Below are 17,059 nucleotides of genomic sequence, written 5' to 3'. Positions count from 1 at the left end.
TGAAAGTAAATGTTACCTACTTTGTGTTGTGTGTGTCTGAGAGTCTCACCCTTTAATGACCTGAGTATCTCAATCTTTGTAGTCCCCCCTACCACATAATACAAAATCTGCAATTTCTTATGTTGTTTAGTTGATGTTTCTTTAGTGCATGTCATACTTAATTGGTGATATGATAGATACATTAATATATTTTGTACTTCAAATATTAATGAAATTAAAATATTGATGTTTCTAACCTTTTCAGTTATTTTGTACGACTGCGCACTGGCCATCAACAAAGAAGACCTAAACTTTGTTGGGTGTCTACTTCTTTCATATCTGTAAATCTTTCAAAGTTTTAAGATTAAGCATGTCTTCAGGGGGTAACCATTGTCTCTAAATACCAAAGAACTTAAAAAAAAAAAAAAAATTCAATTCTGTTATTCACTCTTATTTTAAACTTTATGCTTATCGTTGTTTTTTAGTGTATGTAATTGAAGCTTGTCTCAAGATTCTTGGAAAAGGACCGAAGGAGTATTTTACAACAGGATGGGATTTGTAAGTCTTTTTAATATCAATTTTTTTAAAATGCGTGTCATATAATTTTTCTGATCTTTGCAGTGGAGAGAAAGTTTGAGGATTCAGTTTTGAATAAATGCTTAATGCTTGTGTGCTAGGATTTCAAAAATGCATCTTAGGTAAAAAACACTATTACGTACATGTAATGTCAAAATTAGTAAAAATTCACAAAACTAAAATGATCAAATAAAAGGTGTGCTACAAGTATTTTTTTTACAAAATACAGATATTAGTGGTTTGCCAATTTCTATTTTGAAATGGTGGATTTGTCAAAATTATAGATTACAGTTACCTCTCTTGGTTTTAAAAACTTTTAAGATTAACCAATGTAATAATTCGAGAATTCTTTATAATTATTTTTCTACTCAATCATTTTTCGTAATTGTTGAAAGTTTTACTAATTTCAACATTACACGTACGTATGTAATTGTTTTTGCCTAAAATACATATATTTGAAATTCCATTTATTTCCCAAATATTCTTTAATATTTTCATCTACAGATATTAGTGTTTCATGCTTATGCAATCATCAGTGTAAAAAGTTATAATTACTGCTGGTGTGTGTATATATATATATATATATATATATATATATAAAAAAAATCAATACAAAAAATATATAAATGTTTATATCTTTTCTGTATTTATTTCCTGTGTGTTGACGTGTAGGAATACAAAAAGTCTTTTGAAAAAAAAAAAAAAAAATGTTTCCTTCAAAAGCACATAATTTTCGACCGATCCTTTGATCTTCCTCAGTGTGTGTGTGTGTATGTATGTATATATATATATATATATATATATATATATATATATATTAAATGTATATATATGACTACTTCATTTAATCACATAAATTAATATATGAAAATATTTTATGCGTAAATTTTCAGTATTTACTTCAACAGTGCTCAATACACAGAGCTAGGTAGTAAGTTATAAAAATATATGTGGCAATTTAGGTACACAGAATATTCTGTGTACCTGAATTGCCATATATATATATATATATATATATATATTGCAGGTTTTATATTTAAATTTCTTTCAGAAAATATAATTTTTAAAACAAAAATTTATTTGAACAAGGAATGCAACATTTAGAGTAATTTCCGTAATCCATGGATTTCGATGTAGGCTCATCTCCTCAGGGAAATCATTAACAAAATATTTATTCTGAATTGATATAATTTTGCTATTTAGCACATACATTGAAAATATATTAAAGATTAAAATCTTTTAAAGGGACATGGCAGAGGAAAAATGAACTGAAACAGAAAAGGGACATAGGTTCAGGTATCTGACTAGTCCTGGAATAGAAAATAATGTTAAGTTCCGGACTAGTTGAAGATTGCCAACTATGTTCAATCAAGTATCCAGAATGAAAGAACAGATGCTACTGATGGCAAACCCCTTTATTATACTTTGCTGGAGCCAAGGAAATAAGGAAATCCTCACAAGCAACTACACTCGCTGTTTGAGTATATCATCCTTCTATCTCTGAGATGCTTTGGGCGAACCATCTCCCAATATAGGGCTCTGAGGAGGGTGGGGAGCAAGGATGATGAGAGAAAATAATACTTCATATGACTTCCAAAAAAATGAAGACTCTATCCAGATTCAAACACAGAAAGCAATAAAGATAAAACTGCAATCGTTTCTGAATATATAATCTTAGAATCACAAGACAATACACAAATAACTAAAATAGCGCTATTACTACAAAGAATACTGCACCAGGAAAACAGTATGCTCAAAATGTAGAAGTAATGAACACCATGAAACAGAATACCCAAACTATGGTCAGAATCATCCAGCATACTCATCTCTCTGCCAAAATTTGATCAAAGAAAAAAAGAATGAATTGAAATATACAAAAAACATAAGCTTAACCGAAGCCAGAAAGATCATTGACTCAGCCTCCACAACAGAACCAGCTACATTGTACATGGGTGCAACCAAAGACAACAGAAGACACGGTACTAAAGGGAATCACTACCTTAATAAAGACACTTCAAGAACTAGTTGAGGCATTGAGCGCCACCTTATGGCAACTGCTGTCAACTGAAGCTGTACTTGAAAAAACTTCAAAACAGCTGAAAGTAAAATCCCACCAAACCTCAAAAACCGAACACAACATTTAGATAAAAAACTTTACGGAAACTAACAACATCCCAAAACCAAATGAACAAATGCCTTGTACACCCTGAAAAGGGAGAAAATCAAATCTCTCACCAACCAAACAGAAAATAAATGAAAAATTAAGACATATCCTGCTCCATGTAAAAACAACTACAGACCGGAATAAATTTAAAACCTTGGAAACAATGGAAATAGATGACAGACCCTCCCCCCAATCAAATAGTAGAAAAAAAACACCCCTCTTCTCAATAAGACCAAAGGAAATCAAAAACATAAAACTAAACTATGGCCAACAAAATAATCGAATGGAATTGCAGAGGTATATAAACCAACTGGAATGAATTACTTCTAATATCTAATCTCTGCCCTACTATAATATGCCTACAAGAGACCTTTTTAAAACTATCTGAAAATATCAATCTCCATAGCTTCACTGAAGACAGCCACATAACAAATAACACAATTAGAGCTTCTGGAGGAACATTCATTCTCATTAACAAAACCACAGAACAAAGCCAAATAAATCTACAAACTAACTTAGACAAGTGCTGTCACAACCAACCTACATAGAACGGTCACAATCTGCTCCATCTATCTACCTTAAAACAACCCTATAGATGAAATAGAAAAATTTATCAACCAATTTCCTTGTCCCTTATTATTAGACGAGGATGGATGCTCAGACAGAAAAAGGAATCATTATAGAAAATATTATCAACAGCAATAATAATCTATGCATATATATAACAAAAAGCAAACTTTATTCACTCTGCTACAAACTCATACTCTGCAATTGACCTATGTGATCCTAATATCTTTATGGATTGCAACTGAACTGTGCATTTGGACACCTGTGGAAGTGACTACTTTCCAATAACATTAGAACACTTTAATCCTGAAATTACCTCAAAAATTGCTTGCGGGAACCTTAAAAAACACTAACTGGAACAAACTCAAATTACTATGGAAACACAAACTCCTGTATGGAAAACATGAGAAAGACTCGATCACTCACTTTACAGATACCATCATCTCAATAGCCGAGGAATGCATACTTAAAACAAAATCATCAAACAAGTATAATCGGCCTTGGTTTAATGATGATTGCAAAAAAGTTATTAGGCTACGACATGCTGCATTAAGAAAATTCAACCAACTGCTCAGAATTTAAATAACTTTAAAATATGCAGAACTAAAGCATGCTGAACAATAAAAGAAGCCAAATGGGAATCATAGAAGAACTTAGTATCCAAAATCAATAATAGCACCAAAGACATAACCATATGGAATATGATATGGAAAATATCAGGAAAAAACACTAGTTCCTCTCTCAACCACTTCTGTATAAACAATAACAAAATAATCCCCCCCTCCCCCCAAAAAAGGACATGGCCAACATGCTCGCAAATAAATTAAAAAATTACAATAAAAAATTCCAGGCTATTAAACAAGTAATGAGGCAGAATACAAGAAACCTTTTACCATTCATGAACTAAGAGATTCATTAAAAAAGCCAATAACACAGCTGAGGGACCAGATGAAATAACATATGAATTCTTTAAACAACTACCAGATCAACCATTAAAGTATTTACTTTCCATTCTTAACATCTGTATCAATGGTAATCTTCCAGCTATATGGAAACAAACCAGTCATTCACAGTCAAAGGGAGAGGGAAGTATTTATAGGACAACAGAATGCTTAAAGGTAAGAGGAAAGTGGGGTGGGAAGATTGTTTGAATATTATTAAGATTGAGCGACCTGTAAATTTAGAAATTAAAGTTGAATTTAAATAATTTCAATTTTGGCTGGTTTAAATTTCGAAAAGGATAATAATTTTAATCAGATGAGTATGGTAAAATAATTTTTTCTGAAAAAAAAGGAAACGAAATAATTTGACCTTTTTGAATTCCCTTTTTCTCATTGAAATTTGTGTTAATATATTTTTTTATAACTGTTTTGTTGTTTTGTAACAGATTTGACTTTGTGGTTACATTAGTGAGTATTATTGGGGTGCTTGGCGAGCTGTTTAATGACAACTTCTACTACATCATGGTACTACGACCTTTCCGACTCCTCAGGTAAGTAACCTGTCAATTAATGTACACTTTGGATTTTGTTTTGGGATCTTGTTTCAACAGAAGAAAAGATCTATAAATATATTTTTTAATTCACTCTAAGCAAGTTATAATGCTACTGAGATGTAAGGGACTTCTTTGATTAAGGGTCAGATTTATAGGGAGCATCATAAGTGGATAGTTATCCAACATGTTTGTTAACATTACATTTACATTTCTGAATGTTGATTCAGTCAGGGGTAGGGAAGGAAAATGGCAAGCAGTCTTAATGAGATAAGAGGGTTTTCCAGCATCTGGAAACTCTACAGTGAAGGTGAGATTTTTGCTGTTTGTTGGGTATGTCAAGATATTTACACTGAGTGGGGAGTGGGAGGTACAAGTGCGGCAAGTTCATTGGAGCACATTCCATGGAAGAACTTGTACGAGGGACGTTAAAAAAAAAATGTCTCCTATTTTTATTCCATTCAAATGGATCAAAGGGGGTTGCAAATTGCATTGTTGTGATGACTGAATTTGTGCATTCATGACCTGAAAGTTTCATCTCCCTGTTGTAGATATCAACAGTTTGAGACTAAGAAAGCAACCTCTATCCTGGACATGTCAGAAGTAAATACATCAATGCAGAAAAAAATTAAGTCATTGGCACCTGCTTGAATGTCTACGAAACCGGTGCAGTTAATGCCAGCACAGTTAGATGGGTTTGTCGATTTCAGAATGGTGACAAATGTGACAAAGCGTGCTCTAAACTTTTACAACCAAGGCATCAAAAGAAGCTGGCAAAAGTGCATTGAGAATGGTGGTGACTATGTAGAAAAATAAATTATAGAACGTTGTCGCTCGTTTTAATAATTCCCATCTTTATAGCTCTTCAGCATTTTTGTTTTCGAGTTGAAAAATAGGAGACCTTATTTTGGAATGACCCTTGTAAAAATAATCCTGGAGATGTAGTGTTACCGTGATGGGAGACCTTATTTTTGTATAATGCCTTTTCTTCTCTTGTGATGAGAAGTATTTAGCTTCGAAATGCCATGGCTTAAGCTTTCATCTTTCTTCACCTTTTGTGTTTTTCTTTTTCTTATTTTTTGCCCTTTATTAAATTGATAATGTAATAAACTTCCTATATAAATTTACCCTTTATCTTTTTAACTTCTATTATTTACTCCTCTTAATCGAGCAAATCTTTTTCTCTGAACAAGTTTGTCTTATTTGATAATTTACTTTTTCGGGTTAGTTTTGTGGTTGCATGGATTAGGAGTGGATGTACTAAGTTCAAGGAACAAATGTGCAAGGTCTTGGATTCAAAAACCTATCCTTCAAATCTAAGGGAGACAATTTATAGTGTTGTCTAAAAGTATAAGGCAGTTTCTGTAGCAAGTGAGAGCTCAATGAAAAGCATGTATGACACGTTTCAAGACTCCAAGCATAGTTTTGGGACACAATTGCCATTTTAGGTCAATTTTCAAAACAGATAATGTATAAGTGTTATACCATTTTTCTAAACCAAAATTTCACGAGGAATTCAATAAAACAAAAACGAATACAAAATTTTGATGGGAAACCATGTTTTCAAGCAATTCTTTCATGACGGCTGGAATCGCACTTCCCGTTTTTTTGTCCCAAGGACCGTATCCTGTAGATTGCGAAAGTATTTAAAAAAATTACTCAAAACCTATCAATCATAAGTGTTAGGCCATCTTTCTTAACCAGAATTGTTCTTCATCTGGCGCTGATACAATGATTTTTCGTCGTTTTCAGCAATAGCATACAAAACTTTCCGTGCAAAGCACCAGGTACATGATGTTGCCGAGGCCAGATGGTCGATATCCTTATGGTTGTCTCTGGTGAGCCCACACTCCTTGGCCACCCTGACAACGTACATGGTGCCAATGTTCTTAATCTCCTGAGACACATTTTGTCGACTTGTGACCATTTCCTTAGCAATGGAGGCAGCTTTGGTTGAGATTGTTATGCTCTGAGGTATGTACTCTGGTGGAATGACAACAGAGTAATCATTAAGAAGCTGCTCTACCAGAACATTGTCGAGCAACAGTCCAAACCAATATCTCAGCAAAGTTTTTGATTCAGTCTCATTCATGTTGGGAAGTCTGTTGAGAAGTTTATCAACACGATAACGGACTTGTCGGATACTAAGGTCTCCGCTCTTGATTTGAATCTTCTGCAGTTCAATTTGCAAGGGGCCAGGAAGGATGGACAGGTTGACCAAATAGATCATCATCTTTAGACTGTCCATACTGTTGGTTGGCAGAAGACCCTGCAGCACAGTCCGATGTCTGTAATACTTTTTATGTAGGGCTTCGTCAGATGGTTGCGGTGGTGCTTCTGTATTCTGCTCGTCATCAACATCGGATGCAGGACGACTAGAATTCAACTCTTCCTCACTTGCAGAACTATCAGAGTCTCTCTCCTCCTGTTCAGTATTTGCCCCCTTCCTCTTCTGCCAAGTTGCTAATTGCAGCAAGCGACGAACTGTTGACACTCTTTCGGTTTTGCGTCGCTTTCGTTGCTGCTCAGTCTTCCGGCGTGATCGCGTTCTTGGTGTCATCGCTGCTGCTTCTAAAGGTGGTCTGCCACGTTTTCCAGATGTTGAAGTCGTTGGTTTTTCCTTATTTAAGGGTGTTGATGCATTTGATGGAAGTTTTGTTGGAGGTGGAGATGGTGGATTTGCTGTTGCTGCCTTCTCACGATGTTTATGTACTGCATCTTCGTGGTATTTTACTTTCTCCTCCTTCGTCAAATTGGAGTATCCTGTTGTTGTAGATCCCTTCTTTCGCCCTCTCTTTTTTTCAAAAACCATAGTTGTTACTAGAGAGGGTCGCTATGTGAATTATTCTGAAAAAAGAAAAAGTATTAATCAGAATGACATAGCCATCATGACTATTTACATACAGTTAAAAGGACTAAGTTTTTAGGTCAGAACTGTTTCTCCTCACTACTGATACAACACACATACAAGTGAAGATCTCACACAACTTCCTTCATGTTAAGGGGAGGATTTTTCACACCTGCTCCACGTGAAAACCTTCTTTTCAGTTCACCCATAACACTTGAATAATTCATGAGGGTATTCCTTGACTTCAAACAATACGATGGAGCTGTGAAATGTTACTTCTATACATCCAACCTATACTGCCTACCATGACATATAAATCATTCACAAGGGAAACCCTCAAAGCAAAAATGAAGGGTGAGTCACTTAGTTTTCAACCCTGTTGGAGGGAATAGTTGTGGAAACCTATCAGAAGTGATATGACCACTTTGTTAGCACATAATTTGGTATCAACTGTGAAAAATACTGGTGGGGGACAAATTTGGAGAAAAAAAATATTACGGTAAAAAAAAATGTACGTCTTCAATTTGGCCAAAATCAAAAATTCCTGATATACAAGTTGTTCAGATTGATATTAGTGACAAGTTGTATATAAGGGATTTTTGATTTTTCGAAAATTGAAGGCAGGTTTTTTTTTTTTTTTTTTTACAGAAAAAATTATTTTCGGCTTCACTTTTCACCCGGTCAAACAAAACATGCAATATTTTGGGAACCGCTAGCCGGTTGCTGCTGTTCTAAAGCTTAAATGAAAGCTAACTGATCAAGGTTACTGAGAAATGACCATAGGGACAGTGTTTGCTTCGTTTGTCATCATTTTAGAGGGATCTTTGCCAAAAAGACGCATTTTTTGACCAAAATCGGGGAAAAATTGTCACAGCCTGTAATTGAGGAAAATGGGTAAAATTCGAAGAGTTCTATGAGCAGCGTTTTTTTTTTTTTTGCACAAATGCAATTTTATACTATTGTTGAACGAAAATGATTATTTACTTCCCTTAGTTTCATGTCTAAAAGTGATTTTTGGCTCTTCTTTGTGGTGAGGTAACAAAAATTGTCACTAAAATATCTCCATTTTAGGCCTTTTTTTCAGTTATATCGTTTTTTTCCGGTTGAAAACAGGTATATTAACCATATAAACCTATGATTTTCTGAAAGACAATTTAGTTTTGCCTCACATATCACAAGAATAGCTTTGTAGATCATTGTATGACTGATCAGTGATTTTTGACTTCAATTGTCCCAAAACTATGCTTGGAGACTTAAAACATGTCGTATAATGGTTAAAAGAACACAAAGAAAGGGTTAAGTTTGTGTTGTATTCTTACATTGTGTGTGTGTGTATATATATATATATATATATATATATGTTTTGAGAAAAATAGAAAGAACTGAATGAAATTATTAAAATAATCAACGTTTTGTCCTTATTTCAGAGGACATCTTCAGGATATTGAAGTAAAAATGCATTCAGAGGACATCTTCAGAATATTGAAATAAAAAAAATATATATATACATACACACACACACACACACACAGAGGTTAGACCAAAGGCTGAACCCATGGGCAATTTATTATAATTTACATTTTAGATATAACAATTGATTTACTTATGAGAATGTAACTACAAAATAATTCAGAGTTCAAACTGATTTCTATCTTATTCCAAACACTCAGGAGATGCATGATCTTTTCACATTTCTGAACATAGAGTAAGCTGCAAATTGTTATGTAATAAATTGCCTATGGGTCAAGACATTTGTGCCACTGTGTGTGTGTGTGTGTGTATGTATATATATATATATAACTCTGGACCTTGTGCCCTTGCTTGAATCTTATCTTTGATGATTGGGCGATTCCATCTTTTAAAACGAGAGCTGACAGATGGATATATATATATATATATATATATATATATATATAATATTTATGTATGGGCGTGACTTGGAGGATAAGGAATGCGGGCTGAGTTTGGTTTCGATTCTACCTGATGGCATCCAAGTTATATATTTTTTACTTTGGTTTCACTACTATATATTGGCTTCAATATAATAATTGATAGAAAATTGTCTCTATAATAATAAATACGTAATCTGCATGAATTAAAATATTGTATTTAAGCGTATCTTATGACCGGGCAATGCCGGGCAGCCTGCTAGTTTATAAAATTTTCAGAGTAAGCTCTCTTGAGTTTACTCTTTTATACTTTTTTTCTTTAAATTAATAAATTTATTTAAGTAGATTTAGTTATCTATTTCTAAGTGCTCTGGAATGATAAATTAATATCTATTGAGCTTAAACACTGAAGTTTTGACTGCAAAAATAAATATGTACATTCATGCATACTCAGTTACATCAAATATGTTAGATATGTGTTTATTTTTTATTTTAGATTATTTAAAATCAAGCGGAGATACAGAGATGTATTGGGCACATTTTTTGTTATCTTTTCACGACTAGTCAGGTAAGTACAATTCAGTTGTTTGTACTTCCCTAACCCTCCATCCCCAGGAAGAACATATCAATACCTTTTGAAATTAACACTTAATGAAGTTGTTTGAAAACGGAAAATGGTTTGGAAATGTTTTTCAGCTAACAATCTCTAGTATGGCATAATCACGCTGACACACTGGTTCCTGCAGAATCACCAAAGTTAAGCAATGCTGAATCTGGTCAGTATTAAATGGATGACTATTTGGGACTTCTAGGTGTTGTATGTGTTCTTCATTTATCTCTGCATTGTTTCCAATCGCCCTGGACTTCTCCTTGCCACTAGATCCAAACAGTGCCGATTCAGGAGAGGTGTGGTTGGGATTGTGCAACCTTTGCCTCACAATTAGATGTGCAGCTGCCCTTACAGGGGGTATCCTTTGTTTTTCCAGACTGAACAGAGGCACCAATATATTATCAGTCTCCAGCTATGTAAAGTAAATATATAAAAATTTCATTTAAGAATAATCACGAGGTCAACCACTAAAAAGATGAGCTGACCAGATAATATTGATACTGATATGCTGTGGTTGATAGCTGAAAAATTGATCCAAGATCAGAAGTAATGGAATTTTGTTTTCAAGCATATAGTAAAGCTCCCTGGAGTATGCATACAAGTCAAGTAAGAAAAAAAAATTTACAAAATTTATTTTTGGCCTGAATTTGTGTTAAAAATCTGTGTCGGACAAAATCTACGTTCAGTTTGAAGGTCCCATCGATAAAAGGATTAGTCTTGTTTTGACTAAATAATCATGTGGTGGTGAGGGTATCAAATTACATTATTGTTGCACGTTCAATGTTGTAGCAGAAAAATTAAAATTTTTAGTCCTTTACTAACCAAAGATGGAAAAGATGAAGTGCAACTGTAGAACAGATACTACACTTTGCTCTCAGCTAAAATACCCAAGACCCTTATTCACTTGCCATGTTTTATTTTTCTGCTAAAAGAATGTTTATATAATTTTTATTTCAGCATTTCAATCACAATTATGATGCTCTACTATTGTTTTGCGATCATTGGAATGGAAATGTTTGGTCATATGGATCTAACTAATTGCTGCCAGTAAGTAGACCATTTTTTTGCTTGCCTTTTGTGCAGCAACTTAAGGCATAATGACAGTGTGATAGTCGATAAAGAATCCCTTCAACTGTGCTCTATCAGAAGCATATTCTTTTTATTGCTTTTTCACCCCAAACAAAACACAGTGCCACTTGAATGTAATTGGGACAAAATTTGCAGGGAATTTGTAGGGAGTTGAGTAGCAAGATGTCTATTCACAATACACTTGTACTTCTGCATGTTAGTGCAGTCAGGGAAGCAGGGACCCTGCAGAGAATTCCAAAGTCTAGCAGTTCAAGGCAAGAAAACATTTGAGTAGAAAGTTTTCAGGTATTTCGGGATCTCTACAGTGTAGGGGTGGGATTTTGTTGGTTTTGAGGTTAATTGGAGGTGTTTATGTCGAGGGAGGGGGGAGTACAGCCTTGGAGTTCTTCAGAGCATCTTCTATTAAAATACTTGTAAAATAGGTACAGGGAGGCAACATTTCATCGATGGGACAGAGGTTGGAGTTTGGTTGATTGAATGCCATACATGCTTGGCATCTGTGATGTATTTTTTTTTTACAATGGGTCACCACCAATCAAGGCCCAAAGGCCACTTGAGGATAAGGGTTAATGAGTATCAGACAACTGGTGAGACATGATGATTGATAATGATGAAAATTGGGCAGAATTTGATTAAGAAGACGGCTCAACAAGAACTTGTTAATATTGGACTTGAACATAACCATGTTATAGTCAGCTGAGAAACAGCCCTGCAATATTGTATCCTAAAGATGAATACTTCTAGGAAAGAAACTGCTCATGAAAGTTTCGTTTTGTTTTAGGCACTAATAGATAATAAAAGGGACATTGTTGACAGTGATTGTAGCTAAACAAGTGTTTATTGTGAATGTTTTATAGGGTTTTGTTATGTACAGTTTGCTTTGCTTTTTGTCTTTGTTTTGTTTTAAATTTTATTGCATCATTTACATTCATTGTCCGTCATTTGATTTAACATCTATCTTACATGCTGACATCCATTGGATGTCTTTTAGAAATCTACTTCCAAACTAAACTATTTCTGGTCAGTACATTATTTATCCCGCTTTCTCTCAAGACCATTTTTATAACTTGTTTGACCTTCTCCTGTGAACTGATCACGCTACCTCAACTATTCTACATCTACTAACCCTAGAACTCTCATCCCTTCTTTCAATGTGGCTATACTATCAAAGTCTCCTGTTCTGCCAACAACTCTTTATTCAGTTGAGATTTAATCTTACTTTGAAGTTATCAGATCTAAATATATCTTTAAGATTCACATTACACATTCATCCTATGATTCTTATATCATTTCTCTCCATGCAACACATAACCTTAACCTTTAACCAAGCTTCACTTTTATACATTATCTTTTAATCAAAGGGATTCGGTTTGTGGCACTTTAAGTTTGAATTTCCCTTTTTATTGATTCTCATTTTAAATTATCACTTAGAAGGTATGATTCAAAGAGGAGCATGCCAGAAAAAGAATAAGATCTTTAAAATTCTGCATGTGGAATGAAATTTCACTTGTACAGTGTAAGATTAAATCTCAATTTCCCCACAATCCAACAATCATGTAATTGTTTGCGTGGCAACCAAGAAGGCTATACTGCTTGCCAGTCGGTTTGCTTCAAACTCTACATTGAACCTAGCAAACCACTCCCTCCCTGATTTTCCTTTGCGGACTGACACCATACTAGATGATCTGAAAATCACCCCTTCTGCATGATATATAAAAAACTTAGACACCTCAAAAGCATGTGGACCTGATTTCATTCCGGCTTTACCATTAAAAAAGCTCCGCTGAGGTTCTCCAATCCTCTCCAAACCATACAACAAATGCCTTAACTAGTCTTATTTTTCTGACTGCTGGAAAACTGATCTGAAAGAACCACCCCATTAAATTATCACACCATTAGCCTCCTTCCTCTCTTCGCCAAAATATTTGAGTTCATAATTAATCAAGCTCTAGTCCATCATCTTACAGTTGTTAAACTTCTGACCAACTAACTCTGGATTTAGGCAAGCCCTTTTTACAGCAGATATCCTATCTGTAATCTCTGAACGTATATACCATACACTGGAGAAAACTGGGCTTTTGACAGGGTATGGCACAATGGTCTTCTCAGGAAAATCAGATCATGCAGTATCACTGGACGAATACTTAACATAATTAAATCCTTCTTAAATAAGAGAAGAATCCAGGTTGTCCTCGACAGTCGTACATGCCTCAGACTTTCAGGATCACAGTTGGTGTCATGCGCAATTAACACTGTTCATAGCATACAGGTGTATGTGCCGGCTTGCTTCCTTTCTAGTCTTTTGGTAAGTGTCCAGGTTGTAGCACCATAAACAAGGACAGACTTCACCACTGCTCTAAAAGAGTGCCTTTTCAGTTTGTCAGTTGAAGTCTAATTGAAAAAGTTTTTCGTGGATTTACTCACTTTAAACCATTTCATCAGTTTGAAAATCATGCAGTGTTTATCGATATGTGGGACTATTAAATGTTTGAAAAAAATGAGTTAAAACTAAAAAATTATACAAAATACTGTTAGAAACCTGTCCAATGTAAACAAGTTTTTGATGAGCCGTCCCCTTAAGTAATCTAATTTACCAAAGTTCCACTACTAATGATTACTCTGATATTGTCCTATTGTCTACTCTACACTCATTAACTCTTATCCTCGAGTGGCCTTCGGGTCTTGATGAGTGGTGACTTCTATATATATATAAAAAAAAAAATCTAAACACAATATGATATAAATGCGGGTGTACCTCAGGGATTGATCCTTGGACCTTCATTATTCCTAATATTCATAAATGACCTTCTTGATAAAATAATCTCTGAGATGGGTATATTTGCTGATGACACCACACTCTATAACAGACACAAGGGGAAAACGAATGAACACATATCTAAGGCAATGATAGAAACACTAGAGGAAGACCTCCAGACTGTAGTGGAATTGGGACAAAAATGGATGGTCACATTCAATACTGCTAAGACTAAGCTTGTTTGCTTCAATAATTACAAGAAACCTTCTCAACCACCAATAGCTATAGCTAAAGATACATTACCTGAAAGTACTTTTTTCAAACTCCTCGGCTTAATGTTCATATAGAACATGAGTTGAAACAGATACATTGAGAGCATTGCCAAGACTGCTGCAAAGAAGGTGGGCTTTGTCTACCATGCTAGAAAGTTACTTACACCTGAAAGTATCCTGTACCTCTATAAGGCCACGATTCGCCCATGTATGGAGTACTGCTGTCACATTTGAGCTGGTGCATCTGCTGCTAGTCTCTCACTCCTGGACAGGGTTCAAAAGAGTCGCCAACCTGATAGTTCCTGAACTGTAATCTAAGCTTCAGCCTCTGTCACCCCATGAAATGCTGCATTCCTCTGCGTGTTCTACAAGTATTTTAATGGTGGATGCTCCAATAAACTCCTAGCCCTTGTACCCCCTAAATGTAAATACCCCTGACAAATCTGACAAGCAGCAAAGTCCTCCTCCTGCAGAGATCCCTAGATGTAAGAAAGCCTTCTACTCTAATAGTTTCTTCCCCAGAACTGCTAGACTCTGGAATTTCCTTCCGAGTTCCTGCTTCCTGGATAAAGAGAGGGTTAGTTGGAGGTCAATTTTTTAAAGTCCTTCAACACTTGCAAACATGTAAAACTGATGTTAAACCAAATACAATGAGATTTTCCTACTTTTTGCACATAAAATATTGAAATTGTTTTACCGTTTTAACTGATATAATCTTGTTTCCTTTTTTATCCAGAAATTCCACTGTTGAAGATTTCTATCGCTCTGACAATAGCACCAATCTACAAGGCCTTTATTATTTGAACAACTTTCACAACATATTTTCAAGTGGAGGTAAATATACTAAAAAAATACTATTATCAAATTAAATCAGTTAATCAACATTTCTTAACCTAAGGCATTTGTATATAATTTAGTACACAAAATATGTTAAGACTTTGTGGATTATGTTTGAAAAAAGATTTCTATTTTATTGTTTTAATTAGCAATTTGCAATAAATATCAATACCTGACGACCATAAAACTCTTTGGATAAGCACAGATTTCAAGGGGAGTTTACTAAAATAGTTATATTTTAAAACTAAGCAGGGCTCTACATTGCGAGTGCAACAGTTGCATTTGCGAGTGATTTTTCAAAGTGACAACTAGAAATAATGTGTTTCTTTCACTGACAATCTTCCAAAGCTCACTACTCGGTGAAAAATATATTTTCAACTTTTTTTTTTTTTTTAATAAAACAAATGAAGTTAAATTATTCAAACAAAAGTTTAATAGAACAATATACATTTTTTTTAAAGAAGGCTATTTAAAAAAACATCTGAAGAAATTAGAATGTTTATACCTTCAAGTATCAACATAAAATTTGTTGCATATTTAGAATTACACTTATTAAAAAAAAATACAGAAAAACTTTATGCACATAATCATCACAGAATGAAGATGTCATATTCCCAAAATCACGTGAATTTGGCTAGTAACTTTTCTATTTGGCTAGTAAACAAAATATTTAGTTGTCAAAGGTCAACTAAAAATAAATTTGTCCATAGAGCCCTGCTAAGGCATTTTAAGTCCTCAAAATATCACCATTTGTTCAGAAGTGAATAACCTTTCACATGCATTAATAATAACCTGTATTATATATTTGAAGCAAATGAAGTAATAAAAATGTTAATACCATTGGATGGCTATTTTCGTTAGTTTTTTTTTTTTCTTAAGAATCCCCTATTCTTTTAAAAGTTTGTTATCACACCTGTTAGGAATTTCATTATAAAACTTGGAAACCAACCAAGACACATTAATCTTTGTCAAAGATGAAATAAACTAGCCCATTCCTTTTTTGCTGTCTTAAAAATAAGGCCTTGAGATGATGAGTATCAACTTATTTTTCATATCCCATCTAGTAACTCAATCAATCCTTGCATTAAAATTAGAATTTTGTTTTCTCTTTTCATAGTGTCAGTTTTTAATTATCCTATCTGAAAAGATATTGTGCAAATTTCTGCAAAAGTCAACAACTTGAATGTTTCACTAAGAACATTATCAAAAGCTGATTTTTACAAACTTTGTTTCATAGAATAATGACCCTTTCGAGAAAATGTTTTTGAACTCTAATTTTAGTCAGAAATCCCTTTCTAATCACCAATTAAAAAAAAAGTAAAAAAATAAGATTCTACTTTTTTTTTATTTTTTAGGTGATTACATGTTAGCACCCTAAAAATCTTGGAAGAAAAAAAACAACAAAAAAAATAATTTAGAATTTAAAGTGGGTCAGGGAATCAATTTTGCAAATGAATTTAAGGTACTCTTGCATAATTTGACCCGAATTCTCATGATTCCCATCAAGCATGGATTGGGTGAGACTGGCAATCATCAGTGTCAGCCGAGCATTGTTTAAATGTTGAAACGCTAACTCGTGTTATTTTATTTATTTATTCCTGTTATGTTTTTAGTAATTTTTACGGTGATATTAAGGAGGGGAGTTTTTATTTTCTGATTATTTACTTTTATTTCTTTTTGTAATTAATTTTCTGGGTGTTTGATTAGCCAATTAAAACTCGCTATCGAAATAGCAGACAACATTCGAATTGGAATAAAGTAAGTAACCCCCCACCCTGCAAAAGCTGACAAACAAATATATTTTCAAACTTGCCAAACAGAAAAATGACAGGCAAGGAAATAAATCGGTTAATGTTTAGTTTAGCTATATATATATATAAATTATTTGACAATCAAAATTTATAAAAACTATTTATTTTTTTATATAAAACATTAGACCGAAAGGCTGAAATGAAACCAGAAAAAATTTCATTATTTTTTC

At 33.9% G+C, this 17,059-nt stretch overlaps 1 protein-coding gene across 1 annotated transcript in view; it reads left to right on the top strand.

Moving 5' to 3' along the window:
• Positions 1–17,059, top strand: part of LOC145292385 (two pore channel protein 1-like) — a 116,051-nt gene that overhangs the window by 78,781 nt on the left and 20,211 nt on the right. The window contains exons 16-20 of the mRNA XM_080138724.1: positions 465–537; positions 4,674–4,778; positions 10,012–10,083; positions 11,083–11,172; positions 14,978–15,075. Coding sequence (XP_079994850.1) covers positions 465–537; positions 4,674–4,778; positions 10,012–10,083; positions 11,083–11,172; positions 14,978–15,075 — 438 coding nt within the window. The remainder of the gene's footprint in view (positions 1–464; positions 538–4,673; positions 4,779–10,011; positions 10,084–11,082; positions 11,173–14,977; positions 15,076–17,059) is intronic.

This window comes from Euprymna scolopes, chromosome 1, assembly GCF_053919585.1.
Source record: "Euprymna scolopes isolate OS-2025 chromosome 1, ASM5391958v1, whole genome shotgun sequence".
NCBI lineage: Eukaryota > Metazoa > Mollusca > Cephalopoda > Sepiida > Sepiolidae > Euprymna > Euprymna scolopes.
Note: the sequence above shows the minus strand (reverse complement) of the source record. Positions and strands in the feature narration are given on the sequence as shown.